The sequence below is a fragment of the Callorhinus ursinus genome, unplaced genomic scaffold, assembly GCF_003265705.2.
Source record: "Callorhinus ursinus isolate GAN/ISIS: 27379988/994484 unplaced genomic scaffold, GSC_fseal_2.0 scaffold55, whole genome shotgun sequence".
NCBI classification, from domain to species: Eukaryota; Metazoa; Chordata; class Mammalia; order Carnivora; family Otariidae; genus Callorhinus; species Callorhinus ursinus.
Genome location: NW_027397117.1, coordinates 9,109,390 through 9,135,416, shown reverse-complemented (window position 1 = coordinate 9,135,416; position 26,027 = coordinate 9,109,390). Strand labels below are relative to the sequence as shown.

Below are 26,027 nucleotides of genomic sequence, written 5' to 3'. Positions count from 1 at the left end.
AGAAATAAGCTCACATATATGAGCCATTAGTTTTCAATCCATGCACCAAGTCAATTCAATGGGGACAGACAGTCTTTTCAGCAAAGGTGCTGAAACAACTAGGGATCTTTGCAAAAGGATGAATTTAGACCTCTACCTTACATATATACCAAAATTAGCCATAACAGAGCTTTTAGAAGAAAACATAGGAGACAATCTTTGTGACCTAGGGCTAAGCAAAGAGTTCTTAGATAAAACACCAAAACCACAGCCCACGAAAGAAAATGATAAATTACGGTTTTTCAAAATTAAAAACTTTTATAATTCAAAGGGCATCATTTATTTTTATTTTTATTTTTTTAAAGGTTAGGTAATTTTTTTTTTAAAGATTTTATTTATTTGTTTATTTGAGAGAGAGAGAGAAACAGCACGAGAGGGGATAGGGTCAGAGGGAGAAGCAGGCTCCCCACTGAGCCGGGAGCCCGATGCGGGACTCGATCCCAGGACCCTGGGATCATGACCTGAGCTGAAGGCAGATGCTTAACCATCTGAGCCACCCAGGCATCCAAGTACTGATGTTTTAAAAATCTAGGTGGCCAGAGTGTTTTAATGGGCACAAATTAACAATATAAAAATCATCTTAATATATGTTCAGAAGGCATTTGATAAGATTCAATACCAGTTTTATTTTATTCATGACACGAATTTCTAATAAGAAGCACTTTAAAAATTAGGAATAGAGAATATTCTTTTAAATTTTTTTGAAAGATTTTATTTATTTATTTGAGAGAGAGAGAGAGAGAGAGAGAGCGTTGGGTCAGAGAGAGAAGCAGACTCCCCGCTGAGCAGGGAGCCCGATGCGGGACTCCATCCCGGGACTCCAGGATCATGACCTGAGCCCAAGGCAGTCGCTTAACCAACTGAGCCACCCAGGTGCCCAAGAATAGAGAATATTTTATTTAAATCACGGGTTGGCAAACTTTTCTGTAAAGCACCAGTTAGTAAATATTTTAGGCTTTGTGGACCATTCTGTGTCTAAAACAATTAACTTTGCTGTTTTAGTGTGAAAGCAGCCAAGAATGATTTGTAAATGGATGAGCATGGTTGTGTTCCAACAAAACTTTATTTATGGATGCTGAAATTTGAATGTCATGATTTTCATGTGTCATGAAATATTCTTTTTTTTTTTTTTAAATTTTTTTTTTTTTTTAATTGGAACAAAAAAAAAAAAGAGAGAGAATGAGCAGGGGGAGAAGCACAGGGAGGGGGAGGAGCAGACTGCCCGCTGAGCAGGGACCCCGACACAGGGCTTGATCCCAGGACCCCGGGATCATGACCCGAGCCGAAGGCAGACACCCAACCATCTGAGCCACCCAGGCGCCCCTGAAATATTTTTCTTTTGATGAGATTTTTTCCAAGCATTTAAAAAGGTAGAAATCATTCTTAGGTTCTGGGCCATGAAAACAAGCTACAGAAGGTGGGATTTAGTCTGAGGGTCTGTTTTGCGAGCCCTGATCTATAAATGATAAAACTTTCCATTTCTTCCATCTTAACAGCTACATTAAACTTAATGGTGAAATGCAAGAAGCATACTCATTAGCATTATCACAGAACACCAACTTTTACAATCATAATTTTATATAGTTTTTGAAAATCCTATTGTGAGAAAAAAAACAGAAGTTATAATAATATAAAGCCTCAGTAATTAAGAGGGATACAAGAGTAGGTTATTGGCCATTAGATATTAACCCTTTGGTTTCCTTATCTTTAAATGAGAATCTGTGACTTTTTACTTACTTTCAACTTCGATGTGTTCTCCTTTTTCAGTTATGAAATATCTTGCTTTGAACTGTATAATTTCTAAGATCTCTTCTAGCTCCAAAAAACGGTCTGGATTTTTTTTTTTTTTTAAGATTTTATTTTTAAGTAGTCTCTGTACCCAACGTGAGGCTTGAACCCACAACCCGGAGATCAAGAGTCGCATACTCTACCCACTGAGCCAGCCAGGCACCCCTGTGATTCTTATTTCTAATAAATCTTTTCTTTTTGGGTCATCAGAGGTTACATAATGCAAGTTAGATTTTTTTTTTTTTTAATTTGAAAACTAAGACATACCTATTTAATTGGATACCACTGTTTTATAGGCACCACTTTAATAAGAGACCTTTTTTCGGGAGGGGCCTTATAAATGTAATAATTTAGTTGCCCACAGAATAGGATCATTCATTAGTTCTATTTTTGCACGTTACTATTAAGACTTGCCCACTGTGAACTTCGCAAGGAAGTACTGAGGTTATTCTTAGTTATTTAAACAAGTATTTATAAAGCCAGTTCAGCATTCAATTTATATTTTGGCACATAGGTAACTATTTAAGATGGTGATCTCCTCTTCAGTACATGCTTCTGATTATTACCAGGCTAAGGCAAGTATGTTTTCTTTGCCTACTGTAACTGAGTTAGAAAAATTCATAATGGAATGAATAATCCTGAATATTTATCACTATCAATGAAAGACAGTTTTTCCCTGAGTTAGAGTGCACGTTAAAGTGATTTGCTCAATTTCAATAATTTACCAATCAGATTTGTAATTTTTGTGAAGTTATTGATCACTTAATTCTAACTAGAAGCGTTAAAGACTTTAATATCATTTGGGGGTAACCCATGGGGGCAATAGCAAGAGATCCCTCCTTCACCACAGAAGAACCTGAAAGCTTGGGTCCCAGAGTTGAGCTCTTGGGGATGAGAGCCGAGATGCATAAATCGATCTTGAGGACTCTGGCTTTATCACTCCCACTCTGGTTGCCCTTGCTCTGATCCTGTGCCCCACCACTGCCTTGAGATGTGCCAGTTCAGTTGCTATGAAGTTTGCCTCCAGGACAAGAATGTACTGGTCAAGCCAACTCGAATCTCTTGTCCCTCAAGAGTTATGTCTCACTGTAAATATTAGTAGATTAGAATCTTTGTTCATATGCCTCCAGCTCCTTTAAGTTAATGAGAATGAATCCATCTTCCTAAGTCCTGTCAATTCTGGTACCTTGATGTGACAGACGAGGCCCAAACCCAGGCAGTGTTGATGTAAATACACTGGTGGTCTGTGGTGTGGAGTCTCTGACGGACTCCAGCTATGCTTTCCCAGGTGACCTCCTTGTATCACTTCAAGCCACTTCCTTCATTTTCAAGTTTGATTCTTGAAAGAAAACTGCTTTTGGAAAACATACACATTTTTTAAAAAGATGTTATTTGCGAGAGAAAGCGCGGATGCACACACCCGAGCTGGGGGAGGGGCAGAGAGAGAAAAGCCGACTCCCCGCTGTGTGTGGAGCCTGATGAGGGGCTCGATCCCAGGACCCTGAGACTGTGACCTGAGCCCATATCAAGAGTGGGATGGTTAACCGACTGAGCCACCCAGGTGCCCCTGTACATTTTTTTTAAAACCATTTTAGGATTTCAGATGCATCACTAGATATAAAAATAAAGTGCGTGGTGCAAATAAGAGAGAAGGTGTTTAAGGAGCTGATACCTTTTGCAGTAGGAAATGTTGAAAGTTTAAGACGTGCCATTTTTTAGCCAACTTAATCGCAATTTCATGTTAGACACATAGACACATATATATACACACATTCTTCCACACATAGGAATGCCATTTGGTATTCATTATCCTGATGGTTTGTTCTGGTAAGGAAAAAAACAAGAAGCAGGGGTTCTTTGTTTCATTTTTTATTAAGTATAGTTGACACACATTGTGAAATTAGTTTCAGGTGTAGAGCAGTGATTTGACAAGTCTGTATATTATGCTGTGCTCACCCCAAGTGTGGATGCCATCTGTCACCACACAACACTATGACAATACCATGAGGCAGCTTCCATTTTGATAGTGATGGTGTATTGCCAGGAAGCTCCACGTTCATGGTTCTTCAGTGTGTTTTCCAGAATTCATGGTCTGCAGGTGCTTTGAAGGTGTGCTCCCTTCATCCCTGTCTTAAACCCCATTCTCCAGGGGTGGTCCCTGTCTCCGTAAGACACAGTAACTTCTGGCATCTTGAGTGGTCTAGCATCCACGTTTCCCTCACTCCCTATCAGCACGTTCTTAGAGAAGCAGTTCTTTTTAAGTTGATGGGTCCTATCCTCAGCCAATTTTCTCGACTATGTATTCTCGAGCACTGATTTTAAGAGTCATTAATTACTATCTGCTTCCCCCAAAAATGACTTACAGCTACAGAAAAGTACATTTACATCTTATATATGTTATCTACATTAAAATAATTTTCAACTGCATTTGATAGTTAAAAAACACTTCGTCTTCATATCGTACAACTTGCTCTGAGGGCAGACGAAATCGGATTCTTTTCGACATACCTAGTTCAGTATCCGAACATTGTCATTTTTCCTTACAGGGCTCGTGCGATTCGCTTCAGACAGGACGGTAATGAAGCAGTGGGAGGATTCTTCTCTCAGATTGGGCAGCTATATATGGTACATCATCTTTGGGGTATGTATTTTTTCCTTCATTTTTGTGTTACTAGGATTTCAGAGTTCATTACCAAATAAGCTATACTAGGGCAATAAAGCACATCGCAAGTCAGTAACTTTAAACAACGTAGCAGGGGCGCCTGGGTGGCTCAGTCGTTCAGTGTCTGCCTTCGGCTCAGGTCGTGATCCCAGGGTCCTGGGATCGAGCCCCGCATCGGGCTCCCTGCTTGGCGGGAAGCCTGCTTCTCCCTCTCCCACTCCCCCTGCTTGTGTCCCCTCTCTTGCTCTCTCTCTCTGTCAAATAAATATTTTTTTTATTTTTTGGGGGGCCTCGATCAGAAGGACTTGGGCCCCCCACAAGCGGCGCAGGGGAAAATAAATAAAATATTTTAAAAAATAAACACTGTAGCAAATCTAAACATCACAGATAGAAAGTAAGTGCTGGGCTATCTAGAAGGAAAGAGTCACCAGCGAAAGGCCCATAGCCTCGGGGCACGTAAGTAGGCTGGTGCGAGAGTAGGGGTACCGGTGAAAGGAACAAGAGAAGTGAAGCACACAGCCATGGGAGAGAGACGATGCTACAGCTGCTGTCCCTTTCTAGACACTTCCCATGGCTCTTCAGAAATTATCCTGCATTTTATCCAGAGAGGCAGCTCCCCGCATGTTCACTCACGGCCTGCCTTGTGTCTGATTCCATCGTTCTGGAGGCCCTTCTGTCACCTTTTCCATCCCCACCCACTCTTGTCTGGCACCGTCTTTGGTGTCTCTCAGGTCCTGACTCGGGCATGCCCCCTCGCCCCCCAGTGAATGTCTCTCCCCTCCTGAGCCCCCAGAGCCCGGTATCATGTAGGTTGTCACGCTGTGGCTATCTGTGTCTGTCTCCCTGCTAGAACAGGAACTGGGTCTGAGTAATAGCTTGGTACATTTTGGGCACATCTGTATATGTTTATTAAAGTTAAAAAAAAAATGGACAAACCATGAGAGACGATGGACTCCGAGAAACAAACTGAGGGTTCTAGAGGGGAGGGGGGGAGGGGGATGGGTTGGGCTAGTGATGGGTATTAAAGAGGGCACGTCCTGCGTGGAGCACTGGGTGTTACACGCAAACGATGAATCATGGAACACGACATCAGAAACTAATGATGTCATGTAAGGTGATTAACATAACATAATAAAATTTTTTTAAAAAGTTAAAAAAAAATGAAGGGACTCAGTTAAGTGTCTGACTCTTGATCTCAGCTCAGGTCTTAATCTCAGGGTCATGAGTTCAAGCCCTACATTGGGTTCCACATTGGGTATGGAGCCTACTTTTTTAAGAAATGAAAAGCATAACTCATTTCTAGACCATATTAATTAACCGACGTATTGGTTTGGCCTATCCAGTCGCACGCAGTGCTGCACCGTCTGCCTGCTGTGTGGGCATGGCAGGCGTACAGAGACTGGTGACGGGTCTGAGAGGGGAAAGCCAACACGAGGGACTTGCCACGAGGCAGTGTGTGTGATCAGTAACATAGGGGTTTATATTCGGGGCACCCCCAGCACTTACGGGGATATAAACTTACACGTAATTGGGGGAAATCAGTAAAAGGTGAATACGATCTAAATGGGTTGGCAGGTCAATGCAGGAAGGAAGGGGCAGAACAGTGATGGGAAAACGGGAGATTATAAAAAATGGTCAGAAAATGAAATCATGCAGACTGGCTAAATGGTAGGAGAGCTGCCGGGGACCTAAGTCTGAATGGGAACCCCTTTCCCCCCCAAATCTTCAGGGTCTGGGGAGGAGACCCCCATCAATCACTGCTTCGACCAGATGCTCAGCTCAGCTGCACACACGGGGTTTCCCTGGCGTGTGAGCAGTTGAAGACCCTGCACCAAGGGGCACCCAGTGGCTCCGTCGGTTAAGCGTCCAACTCTTGGTTTCAGCTCAGATCATGATCTCAGGGTCGTGAGATCGAGCCCCGGGTCCAGCTCCGTGCCCAGCAAGGAGTCTGCTTGAGATTCTTTTCCAGTCCCTCTCCCCCCACCCTGCTCTTCCCCCTACTTGTGCTCTCTCTCTCCTTCTCTCTCCCAAAATAAAAAAAATAAAATCTCGAAAGAAGGAAGGGAGGGAGGGAGGGAAGGGGGGAAGAAGGAAGGAAGGAAGGAAGGAAAAGTTTTCACATGTAACATTTGGAGACACATCTTTAAAATCTGCCTTTGGAGATTGTGCTAAACATAATTTAAACTTTCTGGGTTTGACATCGTTTTTATTATTATTATTTTTAAATAGTATGTGTTCTGTCCGGAGAATATAAACTGAAAAGTCAGGCCTGTTCCCTTTGCACACTTTCCTCTCCCGCTTGGCGCCTGCACACCTTCCCAGACGTCCTCTGTACACGAGCACAGGGACTGCACTCATGTCAGGGCTTACAGTGTGTCTGGATGGGAGCTCCCAGGTGAAGGAGGAGACAGGCAGGCACCAGGGGGTCCCAGGCCCTTAACTCTGTCCCGCGGGAAGGACTTGAGGTTTCACACATCAACAGCAAGATGAGGAGTCCACCAAGATCATCCTCCGTGCGCAGACGCAGAAGCTAGGAACAATGTGGTGCTTCAGCTTTGGAAAGTGGCCAGATTGCAGCTCGTGTCTTTTCTGAGGCCGTGCCTTTCTCTGCCTTCCTTTGTTGTCCCAGTTAAGTGTCCCAAATGTTCACTGCCTGCTTCCTCCTTTATAGGAAAAAGTATTGAGATATGCAGAAATGAATTTTCAGTTGCCTGCCCCAAAAACTTACCCTCACTTTTCCATACTTTTTAGAGACATTGGTCAGGCACCTCCAGTGTGTTGGTTATTTTAAGCATCATTCTTTTTAATCCCTACAACCACAAACCACAATGAGGTACCTGTGACTCATGGATGATAAATAAATCACTTAGAATCCACAGCTGTTGAGTCACTGGACCAGGCTCAGACTTGGGCACGTCTGGCTTCAAAGCAGGCCTTCCTACCAGGTAGCACCTCTCCTTCTACCCTTGCACTTGATGCCACTCCCCCCCCCACTTCTGCAAGGCCTTGCTCCATCCATTTGCTCTAGCACCACCCCATTTAGGGGTTCCCTCCCCAGTAATATGTATATGCTCAAGTGCCTCCCACCTTCAAAAGCCTCGCTAACAGAAAATAATAACAAAAGCCTCCCCAAATCCAAATGCCCATTGACGGATGAACAGATAAAACAAAATGTGGTACGTACGCACATTCATCCATAAAAAGGAGCGAAATGCCAGTACATACTACGACATAGATAAGCCTTGAAAACATTAGATTCCACTTATATGAGGTGCCTAGAATAGGCAAATTCATAGAGACAATGCCAAGTAGCGGTTACCAGGGGCTGGGGGTGGGGGCAGGGAGAATGGGGAGTTAGGGTTCAGTGGATAGAGTTTTAATTTGTGATGGTAAAAAGTTTTAGAGATGGATAATAATGAAGGGGACAATTGTGAATGTACTTAATGCCACTGAACTGTACATTTTAAAATGGTTAAAAGTAAATTTTGCTGGGGCGCCTGGGTGGCTCAGTCCGTTAAGCATCTGGCTTCGGCTCAGGTCATGATCCCAGGGTCCTGGGATCGAGTCCCACGTTGGGCTCCGTGCTCAGCGGGGAGCCTGCTTCTCCCTCTGCCTGCCCCGCTCCCCCTGCTTGTGCTCGCTCTTTCTGACAAATAAATAAAATCTTTAAAAAAAATGAAAAATAAAAAATAAAGTTAATTTGGCTGTGCATGTTTTACCATAATAATAAATTTTTAATTAAGAAAATTAAAATTTGAAATGAAAAAAATAAGAACACAGCCCTCCCCAACCTGTGTTCCCTGCAAGGGGTCAGCACACAGTGCACCGGCCATGCACCTGACCTCAGTTGGAAGGCTGCTCCTTGTCACGTTAATGCTAACTGTTTTGCTCTGGGTGGTGAGAGGTACAAGATTTGTTTTCCTTCTATTTTTCAGCATCTTCAAAATTGCATGTAATAAATGTATACTCCTTTACTACTTGAGGGAAACCTTAGATGGTTAAACTCCTAGGCCTACGAGGGTAGGTCTTCTCATCAGGGAAAGGAAGTCTTGTGGAGAACAGGTGTGTGTCCCAGAATAGAAACTAGAAGCCCTGATTCTTGTCCTTGTCTTGACTGAGCCCCTGTCAAGATGCCTAGGAGGTAGTTCCCTGGTGAGTACTTGGAAGCAGGTTGCCTAGGCTGGGAATCAGAAACCCAAGGCCCCCAGATGAGGTACCTGAATTGCACCACATGACACCGAAGATTCTGATGCCTTTGACCACGCTCTTCTCTCCACCTGGAGCAGCTTTCTCTTCTGTTCCTGTCGACGTTCTTTTCAACCTTCGAGACCCACGTGATCAAATCACACCCTCCAGACAGCCCTCTCGTCCCCTCCGTGCCCTTGTGGGCTTTGTTCTGAAGCATACCCCAGAGCTCAGCAGGGGCTGACCTTGCCTTTACTTGTCCTTCTCTCCTCCACTGCGTTGAACACAGCCTGTCCAGCACATCATCGTAGTGCTTGGAAATGTTGAGCAAAATGGAATCGAATATTGCTTACCTGTAGCCTGACGGTTTCTGATTATAAATTTAACGTGTTATTGAAGAAATTCACTTGGTTTGAAAGGTAGGTCTTGGATCCACTGGATTTTCAAATTTAAAGAGTCGTTTATTTTGCTTCTCTCACAAGGCCTAACATAATTTTGCTCAGAGTAACCAGCTCACAGTGATCTCAGCTTATTGTTAAATCCCCAGAGTGGTCTCTTTGAGAAAACTAGCTGAGCAGCTGACTTGATGGGACATACTAGTGGAATGCAGGACATTTTGTTTGGTTTAAGCCTGCTTCTTCTGTGTGGTTCTTTTTCAGCTTACAAGGATCTTCAAACCAGGGAAGATATACGGAATGCAGCATGGCATAAACATGGCTGGGAAGAATTGGTATATTATACAGGTAATACTTTCATAAACATAAAACTTGTCATTCTTCTCATCTTACTGTTTTATGTTCTTAACCCCCCAAGGCTAATATGTGTTTTGGTTTGTTTTTTGTTGTTGTTAAATAGTATGTTGCTCTAGGATGGTGAACAAGGTTGGGGGGTGGGTGGAGAATAGTCAGATTTTTCCTTAATAGTTACATGCCTTCTTTTCAATAAGGAAATTTCATTCTTTCAAGTATGTGGGGGGGGCACCTGGTGGACTTGGTCAGTGGAGTGTGCAACTCTTGATCTCATAAGGTTGTGAGTTCAAGCCCCACGTTGGGTGTAGAGATTATTTAAAAATAAAATCTTAAAAAAAAATAGCAAGTGTGTATATTGTCTGGTACAGTTTTCAGACACTTGTATGTTGGAAATTTTACATCATTACTTTTTTTTGTACTTTTCTATATTCTCTGAATATTTATTACACAATTTTTTTCTAAGCTTTCCCTTTCTCATCAAAATTATCTAGTCCCAAAAACATTGTAATACAGCAATTAAAAAGTAATTTTGAAAATTAATTCGACATTTTGACTTTGTGTGTATACACGTGTATGCATGGGCATGTCCATGTATACTATGAAGTCCTGGTGGCTTGATTTTTTAAGAACAATTGGGCTGAATACAACCCAGTAATACTGACCCAGGTAGTAAGTACCAATCATGTTGCTTGTCAGGTACATTTAAGCCCGTATACTACTAAGAAGATCAAAGAGTACTTTGTTCCAGAAAATAAGTATTATCTTGTCTTTTAGGTCAAAACATCATACAATTGTATGTGACTGGTTGCTTATTCTTACATGTTCATTAGCTCCCAGAGGCGTATTTGACTCAGCAGTGAGTTTTACAAGTGCTGGTTATACAGTCACAGGCAGTATGATTTGATTTTATATGACTTTGTTTTAGCTCAGAGTTCTCAACCTTTTGAGAAAGCACCACTTTTCTTACAACATGGACTTTCCTAAGTTCCGACAAATGAAACAGATCTCCAGATAGAATCTGCTTTAATTTTCAAAAACATCTCCCGGGATGTTAACTGATCTACCCTTAGCTCGTATATTTCTGTCCCTGAGATCAGTTCTCTACTTTCCAGTACTCTGTTCTGATTCCAAGCGGCATGTCTTCTGAACATTCTCAGCAACCTGTTTGTTACTGTACATTTACCATAATCTGTTTAGAAAAGAACAAGCACAATAATCTTGATCCTTGTTTTCAGTCCCACTTATTCAGGAAATGGAATCCAGAATCATGATCCCACTGAAGACCTCACCCCTCCAGTAAACAGATTTTAGATGTGCCTACATAAATTTATGTGACAAGTATTTGTCATAAATTAATTTTAACTGTATATCAAGTGAAAAAGAAACACTGAAGTGTAAACTGCTGTATATAGCTTATGAGAGGCCTCTTTTCTTTAAAATTTACATAATCACAAGAAAGGAAACGATTAGAGTTGGATTGTAACAGTGCTCTGTAGTCCTCTTTGAAACATCCCTGTGTTTGTTGAATACACCTTATACTACCAGCTACCCTTCTCCACCCTCTGGGAAAAGAGGGCCCAAATTAAAATTTGAATCCTCTCCAAATAGGAACCTAACCATGAAAAAAAAGTTAGCCATTTCTTTATAAAAAGCAAATCTGTTTTATAGTTACAGATTTTTAGACAAATTTCTTGTATCAGGAAGAAATATAAATTTTGTCATGTTACTCTAGCAATTTTTCTGAGCCTCAGACTCGGAACAAATTAAGAGCGTACCCAATACCTGAAAATGTTTTACTTCACTCTCATTTTTAATCAGTTGGCATAGTAAACGACATGTCATTACTAAGCTGGTAGTGGTTGCTAAGGTACCCTTAATCAGTAATTCAGTCTTTACATAGTGTATTGTGATAGCTCGGTATGAGGGGAAATAATGGCTTGACCCTGTGTATCATATGTGATTTTGAAATGAACACCTTGAATAGCACTAATTTTTATTTGTAATATTTTTCTATAATAAAACGAGTAGCATTAGGAAAAGAGGTTTTATTTTGTAAACAATCATTTGTGACCTCAGACATTCTGTAGTTAATGTTTTAGTAAGCTCATAGCAGATACTTCAAGATCATGTATGAGGGGTGGTGCATGTTGAGATTTAAGCTAGAATAAAGTGCATACTTTGTCTAGCTCTGTTTGATTTAGTTTTTTTTAACATAGTGTGCCTATTTTGTGACTGTCATCATGTGAAAGTCCCACTGAAGTGAAAAATTATGTCTGACCCCCAAATTAAAGAATTTTTGTGTAAAATAAAGTGTGAATAAATCTCAGAGCAAATGTCAAACTTTTACATGTGAATGGTTTTCTCCAAGAACCTATAAAAATCAATAAAATCCTCTTGATTTTCACATATTACTTGTTTGTAGTCTTTTTTTTTACTGAACTTGTGCTGAAAATGACCCTGTCCCTCTTGAAAAACAGCTTGTCCCTGCTGAGTGGGCATATGTGAGTCTACGGAGCAAAATATTAAGAAAGCTCCTCAGCGTCCCCCTAGCCGTTTAGCAAAGTGTTGTGTGTGTTTTTTTAATATTTTATTTATTTATTTATTTATTTGAGAGAGAGAATGAGATAGACCATGAGAGGGGGGAGGGTCAGAGGGAGAAGCAGACTCCCTGCTGAGCAGGGAGCCTGATGCGGGACTCGATCCCGGGACTCCAGGATCATGACCCAAGCCGAAGGCAGTCGCTTAACCAACTGAGCCACCCAGGCGCCCTAGCGAAGTGTTTTGAGGACCGGGTGTTTGTACCAGGGCTTGGGGCCTGGGGGACTGGGTCAGCTGGTAGAAGAACAGGCACTTCCAAGTCCAGGCTCTGCTCCTTGACGAGGTACTTCCCGTCTTTGGTGTTCAGTTCCCTGAATCCGTAAAATGGGGAGGTGGAATCCGATGGCATTTAACATCCCTTCAGCTCTGAATCTTTGTAACTTCTTAATGCCATGGGAAGCAGGAGGAGAGAGAAGGGATGGGGAGCTCCAGCACTGAAGACCTGCATTTTAGCAGTTGTACTAATTGGGTGCTCAGAGCACGTTTGTAGGATGTGAATGAAAGAATTATTTATATGAAACTGCTTTCTACACTATATAAAGAAAAATGGTAGAATTAGTATTACTGGTGAATTAGCTTTACTGGTGATCTAGCTATTCGGAACTGGGAAAAAAAACTGCTAGGAACGGAGGGAATTTTCACTTACAAGTTGTGTGGACTTGAACCCTGCAGAAGTCCGGAATTTTCTATCATTCACTAGGGCATTAAGGTTCTCCAGAGAAACAGAACCAACAGGATATCTAGATGAGATACGCGTAAGAAGAGACAGGAATTGGCTCATGGTTATGGAAGCCAAGAAGTCCCAGAATCTGCCATCTGCCAGCTACAGAACCAAGAAAACCAATGGTACAATTCTGTCCCAAGTCCAAAGGCCTGAGAATCAGGACAGCTGATGGTTTAACTCCTAGTCCAAGGTCAGAGGCCCAGGAACCAGGAGCTCCAGTATCTGAGAGCAGAAGATGAACACCCCATCTCACGCAGAGAGCCTACATCTGCCCTTCCTTTGCCTTGTTCCACTTGGGCCGCCAATGGATCAGATGCCCCCCTACATCGATGAGGAGGATCTGTATACTCATTCTGTTGAATCAAATGCTAATCCTCCAGGAACACCCTCACAGGCACACCCAGAGATAATGTTTTAGCAGCTACCTGGACATCCCTTAGGCCGTCAAGTTGACCTATAAAATTAACCCTCACAACTGAGCTCACAGTTGGTGAATGAGTTAGATGAGGCTCTCTAAACTGCATCATCCACCCAACTCCCTATCCAGGGGCCATTCGGTATCTGGTGAGCACCATGATGTCCAGATGCCAAATAGAATATGCAAGAATGAGGTTTTCTTTTAGAAGCTTTGCTTTTCTTTTTGTGTTGCTTTCTTAAAGGAGCTTTCTGTTCAGAAAAGCACAGAGCAACAAACTGTAAAATGGAGCTCTTTCAGAATATACCCTACTCTAGGAAGAGGAATTTCTGTCCTAATTAGGTCATTGGATTTCACAAAGCAGCCTGCCTCACGCTAGGCTTTAGTCTTCCTTCAAGTCAACAAATACTGAGTTTCTGTTATGTGCCAAGCATCAGACGCAGGGAAGAACATCATGAACAAAACATGATCCCTGCCTTTGTGAAGCTTACAGTCCAGTGAGAAGAGACTGGCAATTAAAATATAAAATACTCTTAAGTTACATGATATGGTAGAAGTTGATACGTGCTCTAGTGGGGGAAGGTAGAACAGGGTAATGGAGATCAGGAATCTAAGGGTGGGCTGTGAGAGGCGGTATGCAGTATTGTCAGTTGGCCTCGCTGAAAAGCTGAGATCTAAGCAAAAACTTGAAGGAGGTGACAAAGTTAGCCAGCATTTGGAAGGGAATCCCACCATGCTGAGGGAATGGCTACAGCAGAGGCCCTAAGGCAGGGTCACGCCTGGCATGCACTAGAGCGGTGGAGACCAGTGGCTGAAGCAGGAGAGGGAGGACTTGGTGGGAGAAGCCAGAGGTCATGGGGCTGGATCAGTAGAGTGTTGGGAGCCCCTGGAGGGACCTTGACTTTTACTCCGAGATGGGATCCACCGGAAGGTATTGAGCAGAGGAAGGGCATGATCTGACTTAACATTTTAAATGGTGGCTTGGACTAGGGGTAGCAGTGGAAGTAGGGAGAATGGTGAAATTTGATTTTATCTTGACAGCAGAGCCAAGATGATTGCCTGAACGAATGATTGTGGAGTGTGAATGAAAGAAAAAAAGATCAAGTGACCGAAGCCTTGTCCTCCACAACTGGAAGGATGGAAGGCTATATGTAGGTGGTTAGGTGCAACAGATTTGGGGAAGTGAAGATCAGGAACTGTTTTGCTCGTACTGAGTTTGAGATGGTCTATGCAGATACCCAGGTGGAGATATCAGGTAGGCACGTGTGAATTCTGCAGTTTAGGAGAGCAGTCTCACCTGGAGATAGGCATTTGCGAATTGTCTGCATAGAGAATTTAAAGTCTTATGGGGAGTGCGTGTAGACAGAGAAGACAACCAGGGTAAGGAGGAACCAGGAAGAGAGTGAAAACCCATCAGGGAAAGAGGAAAAAACTCAAGGAAGTGGGATGTCATGAAAGCTAAGTGAGCAAAGTCCGTCAAGGTTGAGATCACCCGTGCCAAATGCTGCTGCGAGACTGGGTTAGAAGAGGTCTGAAAACTGACCGCTAACTAAGTAACATGGTGGTCACTCGGTGACTTACAAGAACGTTCTCTCATTATGCTAATTTATCAAATAATCACTATTTTACCAATTCCTGCCCAATCTGTCACATCCTTTTATTAAATGCCCATAGAAGAATGAATTGTATTATTTTGTGCCACTACAAATTTTCATTAGGAATATTCAAAACTTCCAAACTCATTTTCCATTCGTTGGGTGTAAGCCTGGTGAATATTACTTGCACAAGCCCACTCATTTTTTTTTTAAGATTTTATTTATTTATTTGAGAGAGAGAGAATGAGAGATAGAGAGCATGAGAGGGAAGAGGGTCAGAGGGAGAAGCAGACTCCCCGCTCAGCAGGGAGCCGATGTGGGACTCGATCCCGGGATTCCAGGATCATGACCTGAGCCGAAGGCAGTCGCTTAACCAACTGAGCCACCCAGGCGCCCACAAGCCCACTCATTTTTAATTATCATTTATGTGGTATCATCCCTACTTCTTTTCAAAAGCCCTCTAGGACCCACACTTTGCTCTCCTAAAACCAGCATTTGACAGAACGTATTTCTTTCCCCCTTATTCATACCATGGCTGCCTGTGAAAGAGCCTTTCTTCAGTTCTGCATTATATTTATTAAATTGATACCTTCAGTTTCTGGCTGGGACACAGTAGATGTTCAATAATGTGCTTGATGAATGGACAGAAGGAAGGGAGGTGGAAAGTAAATGGAGAAAGGGAAGATAAGAAAAGAGAAAGTATGGAGGGCGCCCGGGTGGCTCAGTTGGTTGGGTGACTGCCTTCGGCTCAGGTCATGATCCTGGAGTCCTGGGATCAAGTCCCATATCTGGCTCCCTGCTCTGCGGGGAGTTTGCTTCTCCCTCTGACCCAACCCCCTCTCATATGCTCTCTCTCTCTCTCTCTCTCTCTCATTCTCTCTCTCTCAAATAAGTAAATAAAATCTTAAAAGAGAAAGTATGGAGACTGTCAGCTCCAACTGACATGAGGCTCTCAGAAAGCAGGGCAGTGTCTTCATTCATACTATTTTTGATGCAAGTTCTGGCGATCCTTGGAAATTAAGATACATGCCCAGGTAAACTCAGTAAAAACAATTCAAAAGGAAAATAATAACATACATCAAAATATGTTCAGAGGTGGAAACTGATCAGCAAAGTACTGAATGGTCCTCTATTAACTAGTGCTAAAACTAGGACTTTTTGCAGAGTTCAATGACCATTGAAAATGAAACCACTTGAATATTTTGTAAAATAGGTCTTCCAACCTAGGGAATAAAATCTCATCTACTGCATTAATATACATTAACACCTGTGATCACAGTGTTAAGTGTTAGCTTACGGTAGATTCTCCTGGCCCCAGTAAATTAACTCTCCAGCAACGCACACGATAAAGAACGCTGTGGAAATCATTGGCCCGAGCTCCAGCTCTGAAAGTCATTAACTTTTGTGAGCTTGCTGCCGTCTGTTAAAAAGACAGCGGTATCTATGCTGCTGACCTCAGGGTTGTGAGAATCACATGAGGACATGTGAAAACACCTTGGAAATGTGAAAGTAAGCAGTGTGACATGTGGTCAGATCACTGCCCAGGTTTTCTGAACCTGATCATAACAATCCTGAGGGTCACAGAGGCCAAAGCCATTATGCTTGTGCCAACATTTACTGAGGCCGACCACTTGAATCTCTGGAATCCTCTAGAATCCTCCTAGGCTCCTGCCCCAGGTCTGGAACGCTCTGCCCAGCTCTTGGGAGTGACAGCCCAGCGGGCCGCCCCAGGAGTCATGGAGAAACACTTTTGTCTCCAGGAGAAGAGAGAGAAGAATCGTAACAGCAAACCACAGAAGGGGGCTGGCGTAGGAGATAAATGCCATGGGGTTGTCTCTTTTTTTAAAGCAGATAAAAGCTTTGAGGGACTTCCACCGTTTCAATTTAATTTAATTTAATACCACGAAAACCCTCAATTCTTAACTTTACCGTCTTTTTTTTTTTTAAAGATTTTATTTTTATTTATTTGAGAGAGAGAATGAGAGGGAAGAGGGTCAGAGAGAGAAGCAGACTCCCCGCTGAGCAGGGAGCCCGATGCGGGACTCGATCCCGGGACTCCAGGATCATGACCTGAGCCGAAGGCAGTCGCTTAACCAACTGAGCCACCCAGGCGCCCTAACTTTACCGTCTTAAAAGGGTCCTGTTCAGGCCGCTGCGCTGGGGAAGGCCGGCCTTGGAAGCGTTAGGGGCCAAAAGCTCCTGGGTCCTCCGCCCACCGCCCGCGGCTCCCGCTCCCGCGCGCTGGGTCCCCGGGGGACGGCAGTACGCAGCCCTCCGCGGAGCCGGCCCGCCCGGGCCTGCCCCAGAGCTCGGCGGGGCTCAAAGTGCCCAAGCCCCGGAGCGGCCGGCGGGCGAGCTGCCGGCAAGCACCCTCACCGCCTCGTCGTGTGGGGTCTCATTTAAACGTTGCCCACACCTATGTGACGGCTCTCCGCCCGCAACTCGGATTTGGAAGGAAATCTGATTCATCTGATTTGGTTATTTGGCTACATAATAACCTGATTATTTGACCAAATTTGATTATTTGGTTAAATTATAAGTTTTTCAAGTAATTTCCTATATTCAACCCTTCCGGGCCTTTCTACTTAATTGTCGACTGCATGCCTCTCCCTATAGAGCTGTGCTTTATCCTTCCTCATTTTTCTGCCAGGGAGGGTATATGACCGCATACTTTCAAAGCATGTTCTGAAATCTTGGCACCGCACAGAATAAACACAAACCTGGCTTTCAGGTCGTTCCAAGTCCTCTGTTAAGAAAGAATGGTTCATATAGGCTATTAGGAGGGACTTCTTAATTCATTTAAGGCGAAACTCATTTGGGATGAGTAAAATGTGTTCTTAGTTCTTTTACTTCATGTGATTATCAAATGCCCCCCCCTTTTTTTTTAAAAGAGTTTATTTATTTGACAGAGAGAGACACAGCAAGAGAGGGAATGCAAGCAGGGGGAGTGGGGGAGGGAGAAGTAGGCTTCCTGTAGAGCAGGGAGCCCGATGCGGGGCTCGATCCCAGGACCCTGGGACCATGACCTGAGCCGAAGGCAGACGCTTAACCACTGAGCCACCCAGGCGCCCCTCAAATGCCCATTTTTTAAGGTCACTACTTTTGTCTAAGGCTCCATTTTCTTTTAAAAGCCTTTGTAACAGTCCCAATATGACAAATTCCAAGAGCTAAGAAAGCACCTCCAGCTCTCTGGCCCAGTGTGAGGGTTGGTGGGGGCTGCCCTGTGACCAGCACGGTGCCCTGTGATCAGGGTGGGGTCTCCAACTCCTTCGTTCCTTGCCTGGAGGTTGTTTCTACTCAAACACTGAAAGTACTTGAAATATTTGATATTGGAATACATGATAGGCAGAAAGTGACAATGCCACCAATCTGTACTGATATATGGATAAACTTTTATTTACCTACCAAAGGGAAAACCAACATTTACTTAAAGCTACCTAACCCATATCTCCAATAGGGAAGGTGTTTCATTTACTATCCACCTTTAAAAGGTTTCAAATAAAATATCGCTAGGAAAATACATAAAGAATTCAGATTATAAAACTCTCCAGCTAATTAATGGTCATAATAATGCTGGGATTGCCGTTAAAAAAGAGCAATTTTCCATAGTTTACTTGGAAGTACAGATAATCAGTACCACATCTATACATTAAGTTGTAATAGGCAATTGTAAGCAAACGGTATCAAACTGTAACTTTAAAAAATTAATCTGAAGTTGTTATGAACCGTATAAAAATTGATATTATTCTTCCAGTTCTCCCAAAAGCTCTACAAAATCAGTGATGTACCATTGTGCATTGTCTTTTACTTGTTGTCTGATCACATTTCCTCCAAATCCAATGAAAACATCCTAAGAGGGAAAAAAAAGAGGAAAGAGTTAAAAAAAAAAAAGATACAGCAACACCCTGGGGCAGTAAGTGTTATTTGAAAGAATAAACTGTTTGTGTAAAGACAGGTAAAGCCCAGCCTCGAGGGGGTGCCTCCCCAGCTCCCTGGGCCTCCTTGCCTCCCCTGTCCCAAGAATGAAGGAGTCAGGGCACCACAGCTGCAAATCCATTCAGGCTGGGGTCATTGCAGGCTTCAAGGAGAAAACAAGCCCCTTTAAAACCAGTAAAATTGCTTACAAAGATAAAATCCCATCAGGTGGTAAATGTCTTTAGTTCTCAACTGGATGCAGGCACAGCCAGGCCAGGCAATCGCAAAGAGGGAAGATGAAAGAGAAGCCTGGGGTGCAGCTGCAGTCCCACTGGGCCTAGAACCAGGGCCAGAGCAGGTATCTCCTGACAGGTGCTCTGTGTGAACCTGACGGACCTCCCTCCCCGGGAGGGTGTTGTTCTGGGCCAAAGGAGATGACAGCCCCACCATCTGCCGGCAGCACTCCACTTTCCATCATTAAAATTATTTAAATGTTACGTCTATGTTGTTTCCTTAATTTCTACCGAGTGATGCCTTCTTTTAAATGGTATTTTCTCTTTTTGATCTTTTAAATGGTACTTTCTCTTTTTCTGCCAGGATAGAGGCACATTATACCTAATTTGGACATTCAAATTTCTTTTACTTGCCTTTTCTCTTCATTTTTGTTTTCAGACCACACAAGGGGGCAAAAATAACGAGATTCTGACCTTCCAGCTAAATTTAGCCTCCCAACTGAGCTTCCTGCCCCGGTGGCAGCCCTTACTGCATGCACCACCAACTCAGCTGTCCTAACACACTGATGCATTCCTTCTCTGTCCAGAAGCCTTCCAGGGTTCCCCACGACCTAATGGTAACACCCAAGAGCCTGATACATAAAGTCTTCAGCAGTTGCTGAAGAGAAAGCCCAGTCCTGCCGGGTCTTGCCCCCTGACCGGCCCAGGTCCGTGCCTAGTACATGCCCACTCTGCTCTGCTGCCCCCTCCCTCAGTCCTGCCAGGCCTTCACGCGGTGGCCGCTAACCTTCCTCCAGATCACTCATTCCTCTGACCACTTCTGAGGGCTACACACCTGCATGCGCACACTCGCGCTTGGTTCAGTCAGGCCATGTCATCTTCTGATGACTGCTAGGGTCCTCTGGAATTTATAGTTTTGTCATTTCTTGACATCAGGATGAGCAGCTCCCTGACAGAACTAGGCACCGTTTCCTTCCACACACTCCTCATAAAACTAGCCCAGCTTTTGTGACTTAGTCAACCCCAATGTGGGTTGTAAATCATCTCAAGATGTCTTATCTTGAATTGACTCAAGTCAGTTAAAAGGATCCAAAGATTCTTTAACCACTCTGGGTTAATCATTTACAGAGACAACTATTTTTAGATCTCAGGAAACTAATAAAAAGTTCACCACTATATTTTTGGTTCAGTTTTTCTTTAGGATGAGATGATAAGGGCAAAGTCCTACGTGAAAGGGACACATCTGATATTCAGGAACACTTGCTATACAGGCTGTTTCCTGCTAGTCTCAGAAAACAGCATTCATTCAGAAAAACAAAATGCTTTAACACAGGCACATTATCAAACCTCATGAGCCTCAGTTCCCTAACCAGTAACAAGGAGAAGATAATGTATGAAGAAATACTTTATCAAATATAAAAAAGAAAGGGGCGCCTGGGTGGCTCAGTCGTTAAGCGTCTGCCTTCAGCTCAGGTCATGATCCCAGGGTCCTGGGATCAAGACCCACATCAGGCTCCCTGCTCAGCGGGAAGCCTGCTTCTCCCCCCCCCCCTCCCCACCCCCCCCCCCCGCTCCTGCACGCTCCCTCTCTCTCTCTCACATGCACGTGCATGCTCTCTCTCTCAAATAATGAAATCTTATATATATAAAGACATTAAGATTTTGATTACAGTTGTAAGAGCTGTCTTATTATTTGTGGTATTGTTTGGGGAAGTAAAGCCGAACCTGGAGCACACACCTGGGCTGAGAGGTGGCAGGAACGGGGTCGTAAAGTTCTAAGTGGTTTTCTTCCTTAGGTTTGCAAAAAGTCGGCTGACATGCTGAGATTGAAGTTGTTTTATTTGTTTTGGTTTTTTTACAATGATACCTAGAAGTTCTCGTTTAACTGTCACCGATCTTACGGAGTTCTAAATCAGCCATCTAAAACAAAAATACAACCAGAAAAGGCCAGCACACTCGATACATACAGCGGGAGGGCAGGCTTCCATGTCTGTGGCTCCATCTCCAATCATGACTATTTTCTTAAATTGAAATTTTTCCTTTAAAAGTTTAATAACTTTTCCTTTCCCACCAGATTCGGCTGTTGGCTGCATCTCATCAAAACCTGCATATTCACCTTAAAAGAGCAGTTAAAACAGTGTCAGTGATCCACAGAATTATACCAGTAGGGCCAGCTTTGTGCACAGATGATACCCTCACTTAAATGTCACGGAGAAAGCTAAAAATGGCCCTCAGTAAAGTAACACAGCCTGGATTTCCACACCTACTTCCCCGCATAAACCACCTCTGCCTTTAAACTGCAGATCCCTCTTGTTGAGGTTACTCCTTTAGGTCATAAACACCTTGGGGTCAATCGGTTTTATCCTCTAAGCTGTCAGAGTTGTAACTCTCAAACCTCGCTGAGGTGGCAGAACACCATGAAACAATAATATATTGACGTTTTTTAAAAAGTTAATATATAATTTCATCAAAGAGGAGATTCCAACTTATATTTGATGGATTTTCTTTCTTACAGTAATTACCACACTCCCTGTCTACATTTTTTTTTAATGATCTGTGCCTGTAGACCCTTCAAAAATGTTCCACCAACACATTTAACATTTTAAAATTAACATTATTTGGTTTTGGGGCGCCTGGGTGGCTCAGTCGGTTGGGCGTCTGCCTTCAGCTCAGGTCATGATCCCAGGGTCTGGGGATCGAGTCCCACATCGGGCTCCCTGCTTGGCAGGGAGCCTGCTTCTCCCTCTGCCTCTGCCTCTGCAGCTCCTCTTGCTTGTGCTCTCTCTCTCATTCTTTCTCTATGTCAAATAAATAAATAAAATCTTAAAAAAAAACAAAAACATTATTTGGTTTTAAGGACGTCAGCCACCCGTTGCCTTAACTAGAGACCTCCTGAGATGGTAGTAAGCACAGCTGCAGCTCTGCGATGGTCCAGAGAAGGGCCAGGAGGCACTTCAAACCCAGTGACAGAGCAGTGACTCGCTGCTAACAAACTCTCCCTCCTGGGCCTAAACTGGTTCAAATACATAAGAGCTCTCAAAAAAACTGAAATATAAAACATAACAAAATGAGTCACGTGGGTACACAGGACTCAAGTGCAGACGTTTATATTCTGAGAGAGATTAGATGGACACACTAAAGCCAGAAGAGGTGATGGCCTAAGTCTATTTCACAGAACAAAGGATACCAAGAAGCAAAAGACATCAGTCGAGAGAATCCTTCATCTCAGAAAAAAAAAAAAAAAAAAAATAGAGGGTATTATGCTAAGTGAGATAACTCAGTCAGAGAAAGACAATTATCATAAGATTTCACTCATATGTAGAAGTAAAGACACATAACAGAGGATCATAGGGGAAGGGAGGAAAAAATAAAATAAGACAAAATCAGAGAGGGAGACAAACCATGAGACTCTTAACTCTAGGAAACAAAACTGAGGGTTGCTGGAGGGGCGAGGGGTGGGGGGACGGGGTAACTGGGTGACGGGCATTACATAGGGCGCGTGATGTGATGAGCCCTGGGTGTTCTATGCAATTGATGAATCACTGAACTCTACCTCTGAAACTAATAATACACTATTTTAATTAATTGAATTAAAATAAATTAAATTAAAAAAAAGAATCCTTCATCTCAATATTTAACTCTGAGGCTGCCTTAAGTTGCATTCCAACAGACATTATATAAGATATTGAACAATAAAACTGACAAGAAAGGGAAAATGGTACCATTAAAGTCTTACCATTAAAGTAGAATTTCAGCCTATTGGCAAAAACATTGGTTGACGGGATATTGAGCTTTGAAGCAACGTGCTCTACAATGCTCCTAAAGCCACCAGATATTAGGAAAACCTGAACATTTCGCTCTTGGAGGCGACTTACTAGCTCCCTGCAAAAAAGAAATATAAAACACCAAAATGATTAATATAAAAGAAAAAACATGAAACATGAATAGGAAACTGAAATACATTTTTTTCTTCTCAAAGCATTTGCCCAAATATATTGGATAGGTATATTGCCTGGTTAATCATAATGTTTTATGTATTTTTTTAAAAGATTTTTTTTTAATTTATTTGAGAGAGAGAGCTAGAGAGAGAGAGAGAGAGCACACAGAGAGGGAGAGGGATAGAAGCAGACTCCCCGCTGAGCGGGGAGCCCAACACAGGGCTTGATCCCAGGCCGCTGGGATCATGACCTGAGCCGAAGGCAGACGCTTAACCACTGAGCCACCCAGGTGCCCCATGTATGTTTTTCTAAATGCACCTAGAAATTAACAGGTGGGGCTGGACTGCTTAGGAAACCATCCCACAACTCTATTCTGCCCATGAACCTAGAAACACAAAATGAAAGGGAAGCTTAGGCTCTCCCTCAGGAGAGATGACTTGGGCAGGGCCAACCACTCAGGACCACACGTAAGAGCTGAAAGAAGCAGGAAGAAGGGAGGACTAGAGCAATGATGAGAGACTCTCGAGGACATTCCCCCAAATGCAGGTGCTGACAGAGAGACAGTACCCAGACCGGGGCTTCTCTTACCTTATGCCCGGGGTCAGGTGTGGGGGGTGCTCTGCTATGAGCCTTTGCACCTGTTCCCTGGAGGGCTGGATCAGAGCTAAGCGCTCCGTGAGGGCAGCCTTGAAAGGCACTGCCCCACCCATGGCTCGCCGCGTCCTAGGAGGAAGACCCAACCATCAGGCTAGCCATGTCAGATGTCCCTGAAGTCTACACCTTACCTCCCTAGCTCGTCCAACGTCCACCCGTGAGGAAGGGGCTACCTAGAGCCCCACCATACGGCAGACATGCTACAATGCCATGGGAGCAAGGCCTGGTAATAAACTTCCTGAAAATTTGCTTGAGAATCATATTAATATTTTGTGGCCACATCTTGGTTTTATTTTTTTATTGTTATGTTAATCACCACACATTACATCATTAGTTTGTGATGTAGTGTTCCATGATTCATTGTTTGTGCATCACACCCAGTGCTCCACGCAGAACGTGCCCTCTTTAATACCCATCACCAGGCTAACCCATCCCCCCACCCCCCTCCCCTCTAGAACCCTCACTTTGTTTCTCAGAGTCCATAGTCTCTCATGGTTTATCTCCCCCTCTGATTCCCCCCCTTTGTTTTTCCCTTTCTACTATCTTTTTTTTTTCTTAACATACAGTGTATTATTTGTTTCAGAGGTACATGTCTATGATTCATCAATCTTACACAATTCACAGCACTCACCATAGCACATACCTTCCCCAATGTCTATCACCCAGCCACCCCATCCCTCCCACCCCCACCACTCCAGCAACCCTCAGTTTGTTTCCTGAGATTAAGAATTCCTCATATCAGTGAGGTCATATGATACATGTCTTTCTCTGATGGACTTATTTCACTCAGCATAACACCCTCCAGTTCCATCCACGTCGTTGCAAATGGCAAGATCTCATTCCTTTCGATGGCTGCATAATTGTGGCCACGTCTTGCATCAAATGCAGCTGAACATGAAATGGTCCGTGACCTGGTGACTGCAGGCAGCAATGCGGAGGGTAGGAAGGAGGGAAGACTCTCACCCAGGCATAAGCTGAGAGACTCTGAACCAAAACTAGCTTTCTAGCAAACCACTAAGGCCACACATTCAACCGCGACACAAAGCACTGGACGCTTGGTGACCCCCTACCCTGTCATCTTCTTTGGTTAGTTACAGCCATCGTTTCCCTGACTGAGCTAAAAGCATGTCATCCATATTTATTTGTAAGAGGCAACAATTTTTTTTTGTGGTCCTAAGAATTTGTATAAATGGATGACTGGATGATGTACACTAGCTAATTCAGCTCTGAGTGAAGGAAGAAGCTTACTGCCCATGATTTGCAGTCAGGGACTAAAAATCGGGGAGTTGTGGCCCTGGTCCCGCATGTCATCCAAAAGTCACTCTCTTTTGCAATTCTTTATCATTTCATAAAGTGAATAAATACTGTTCCTACATTTCTGACACAGCATCCTCAACTCCACAGAATTTGGCTAGCTCATCAATTCCTTCTTCTCTGATGACAGTGCTATCAACATCAAAGCAGACTGCATCCGCTGAACAGAAAAGTTTCCTCAACTCTGAATGGGAGACCATCCTTGGAAGAATCCTCCTCCTACAACACAAAAAGATAAATATATTTAAAGACCCATCATCATAAAAAGATCCAATTTTGCTTACTAATGCCAATATACTTTGATCCGTGTCTAAGTCAGCATATCCCACATAAACATGGACTCATGGGCTCATTCGTTTCTAACACAAAGTCAGCACCTTCTAAATGTCAGGTTCTGGGGATACAAAGATGAGCAGGACCAAACTCTTCTCTACTGAAGGTACCAACTTATAAATATATTTGATGTTCAACCAATATTCAGCTATTTTTGACCTGACAATTATTGCAATAAGGCAAGTTCTGAAGTGGAAACAGGCATAAGATACTAAAGATATTATGGGCACACAGAGAAAAATGCTTAACCTCGCCTATGAGACAGGGCTTCCAGGGGCATAGAAATTCGAACCGAATCTTGAAGGGTAAGTGGCCTGAGTGGGTTATTAAAGGACAGGGCATCAGTTTGGTGGGTGCTGGGAGTAGGGGGCAGGGAGATGGAGGAAAGAAGAGAGGGTAATGATGGCAGAGAGAAGAGCAGGGGCAAAGGCAAGGAGCAAGAATGATGGATGACATGCTGGAAGCTGCCCAGTGGAGTCCAACTGCCAGGCGGGGCACCAGGGGGGCCCTGGGCCGGGCTGATGAGTTTGGATTTTAACATCTAGGTAATGGAAAACCTTGAAAGGCTTTTTGCCACAGAAGAGAGGTCAGAGCTGAACGGCACATCTGTTAGTCACCAGTGTAGAGGCGGTAATTGAGGGTATGGCCTGATGAAAGTCACCAGAGAGTGGAGAGAGAGGGGAAAGAACGGGGCTGAGAACAGAGCCCGCAGGAACAGATCAGGAGCCTGCGAAGGAAAAGGAAAAGGAAGTCAAGACTCACAGGAAGAGGCTGAGAGACCACAGTGCTGCAGAAACTATGGAGGACAGAGTTTCAAAAGGAATCGTGTGGGGTTTTTGTTTATTTTTTAAGAAAATCGCTGGACTAGAATCTTGGGGGTAAATG

At 43.5% G+C, this 26,027-nt stretch overlaps 2 protein-coding genes across 20 annotated transcripts in view; one reads left to right on the top strand and one right to left on the bottom strand.

Annotated features, from left to right (window-relative positions):
• The window catches only part of NIPSNAP2 (nipsnap homolog 2), a 29,785-nt gene extending 17,954 nt beyond the window's left edge, over positions 1-11,831 (top strand). Inside the window, exons 8-10 of the mRNA XM_025864750.2 lie at positions 4,374-4,468; positions 9,334-9,417; positions 10,659-11,831. Coding sequence (XP_025720535.1) covers positions 4,374-4,468; positions 9,334-9,417; positions 10,659-10,723 — 244 coding nt within the window. The 3' untranslated portion in view covers positions 10,724-11,831. The remainder of the gene's footprint in view (positions 1-4,373; positions 4,469-9,333; positions 9,418-10,658) is intronic.
• The window catches only part of PSPH (phosphoserine phosphatase), a 61,750-nt gene continuing 42,285 nt past the window's right edge, over positions 6,563-26,027 (bottom strand). For 17 of the 19 annotated variants that reach the window (XM_073884326.1, XM_073884332.1, XM_073884320.1 and 14 more), the window contains 5 exons: positions 24,870-25,028; positions 23,430-23,564; positions 22,640-22,785; positions 20,871-21,019; positions 18,128-18,605 (listed from right to left, as the gene is read on the bottom strand). In XM_073884326.1, the coding sequence (XP_073740427.1) occupies positions 18,498-18,605; positions 20,871-21,019; positions 22,640-22,785; positions 23,430-23,564; positions 24,870-25,009 (678 nt within the window). In that variant the 5' untranslated portion in view covers positions 25,010-25,028 and the 3' untranslated portion in view covers positions 18,128-18,497. Of the gene's footprint in view, positions 7,153-18,127; positions 18,606-20,870; positions 21,020-22,639; positions 22,786-23,429; positions 23,565-24,869; positions 25,029-26,027 lie in introns of those variants that run through there. The other 2 variants (XM_073884330.1, XM_073884331.1) reach the window with 2 other exon arrangements.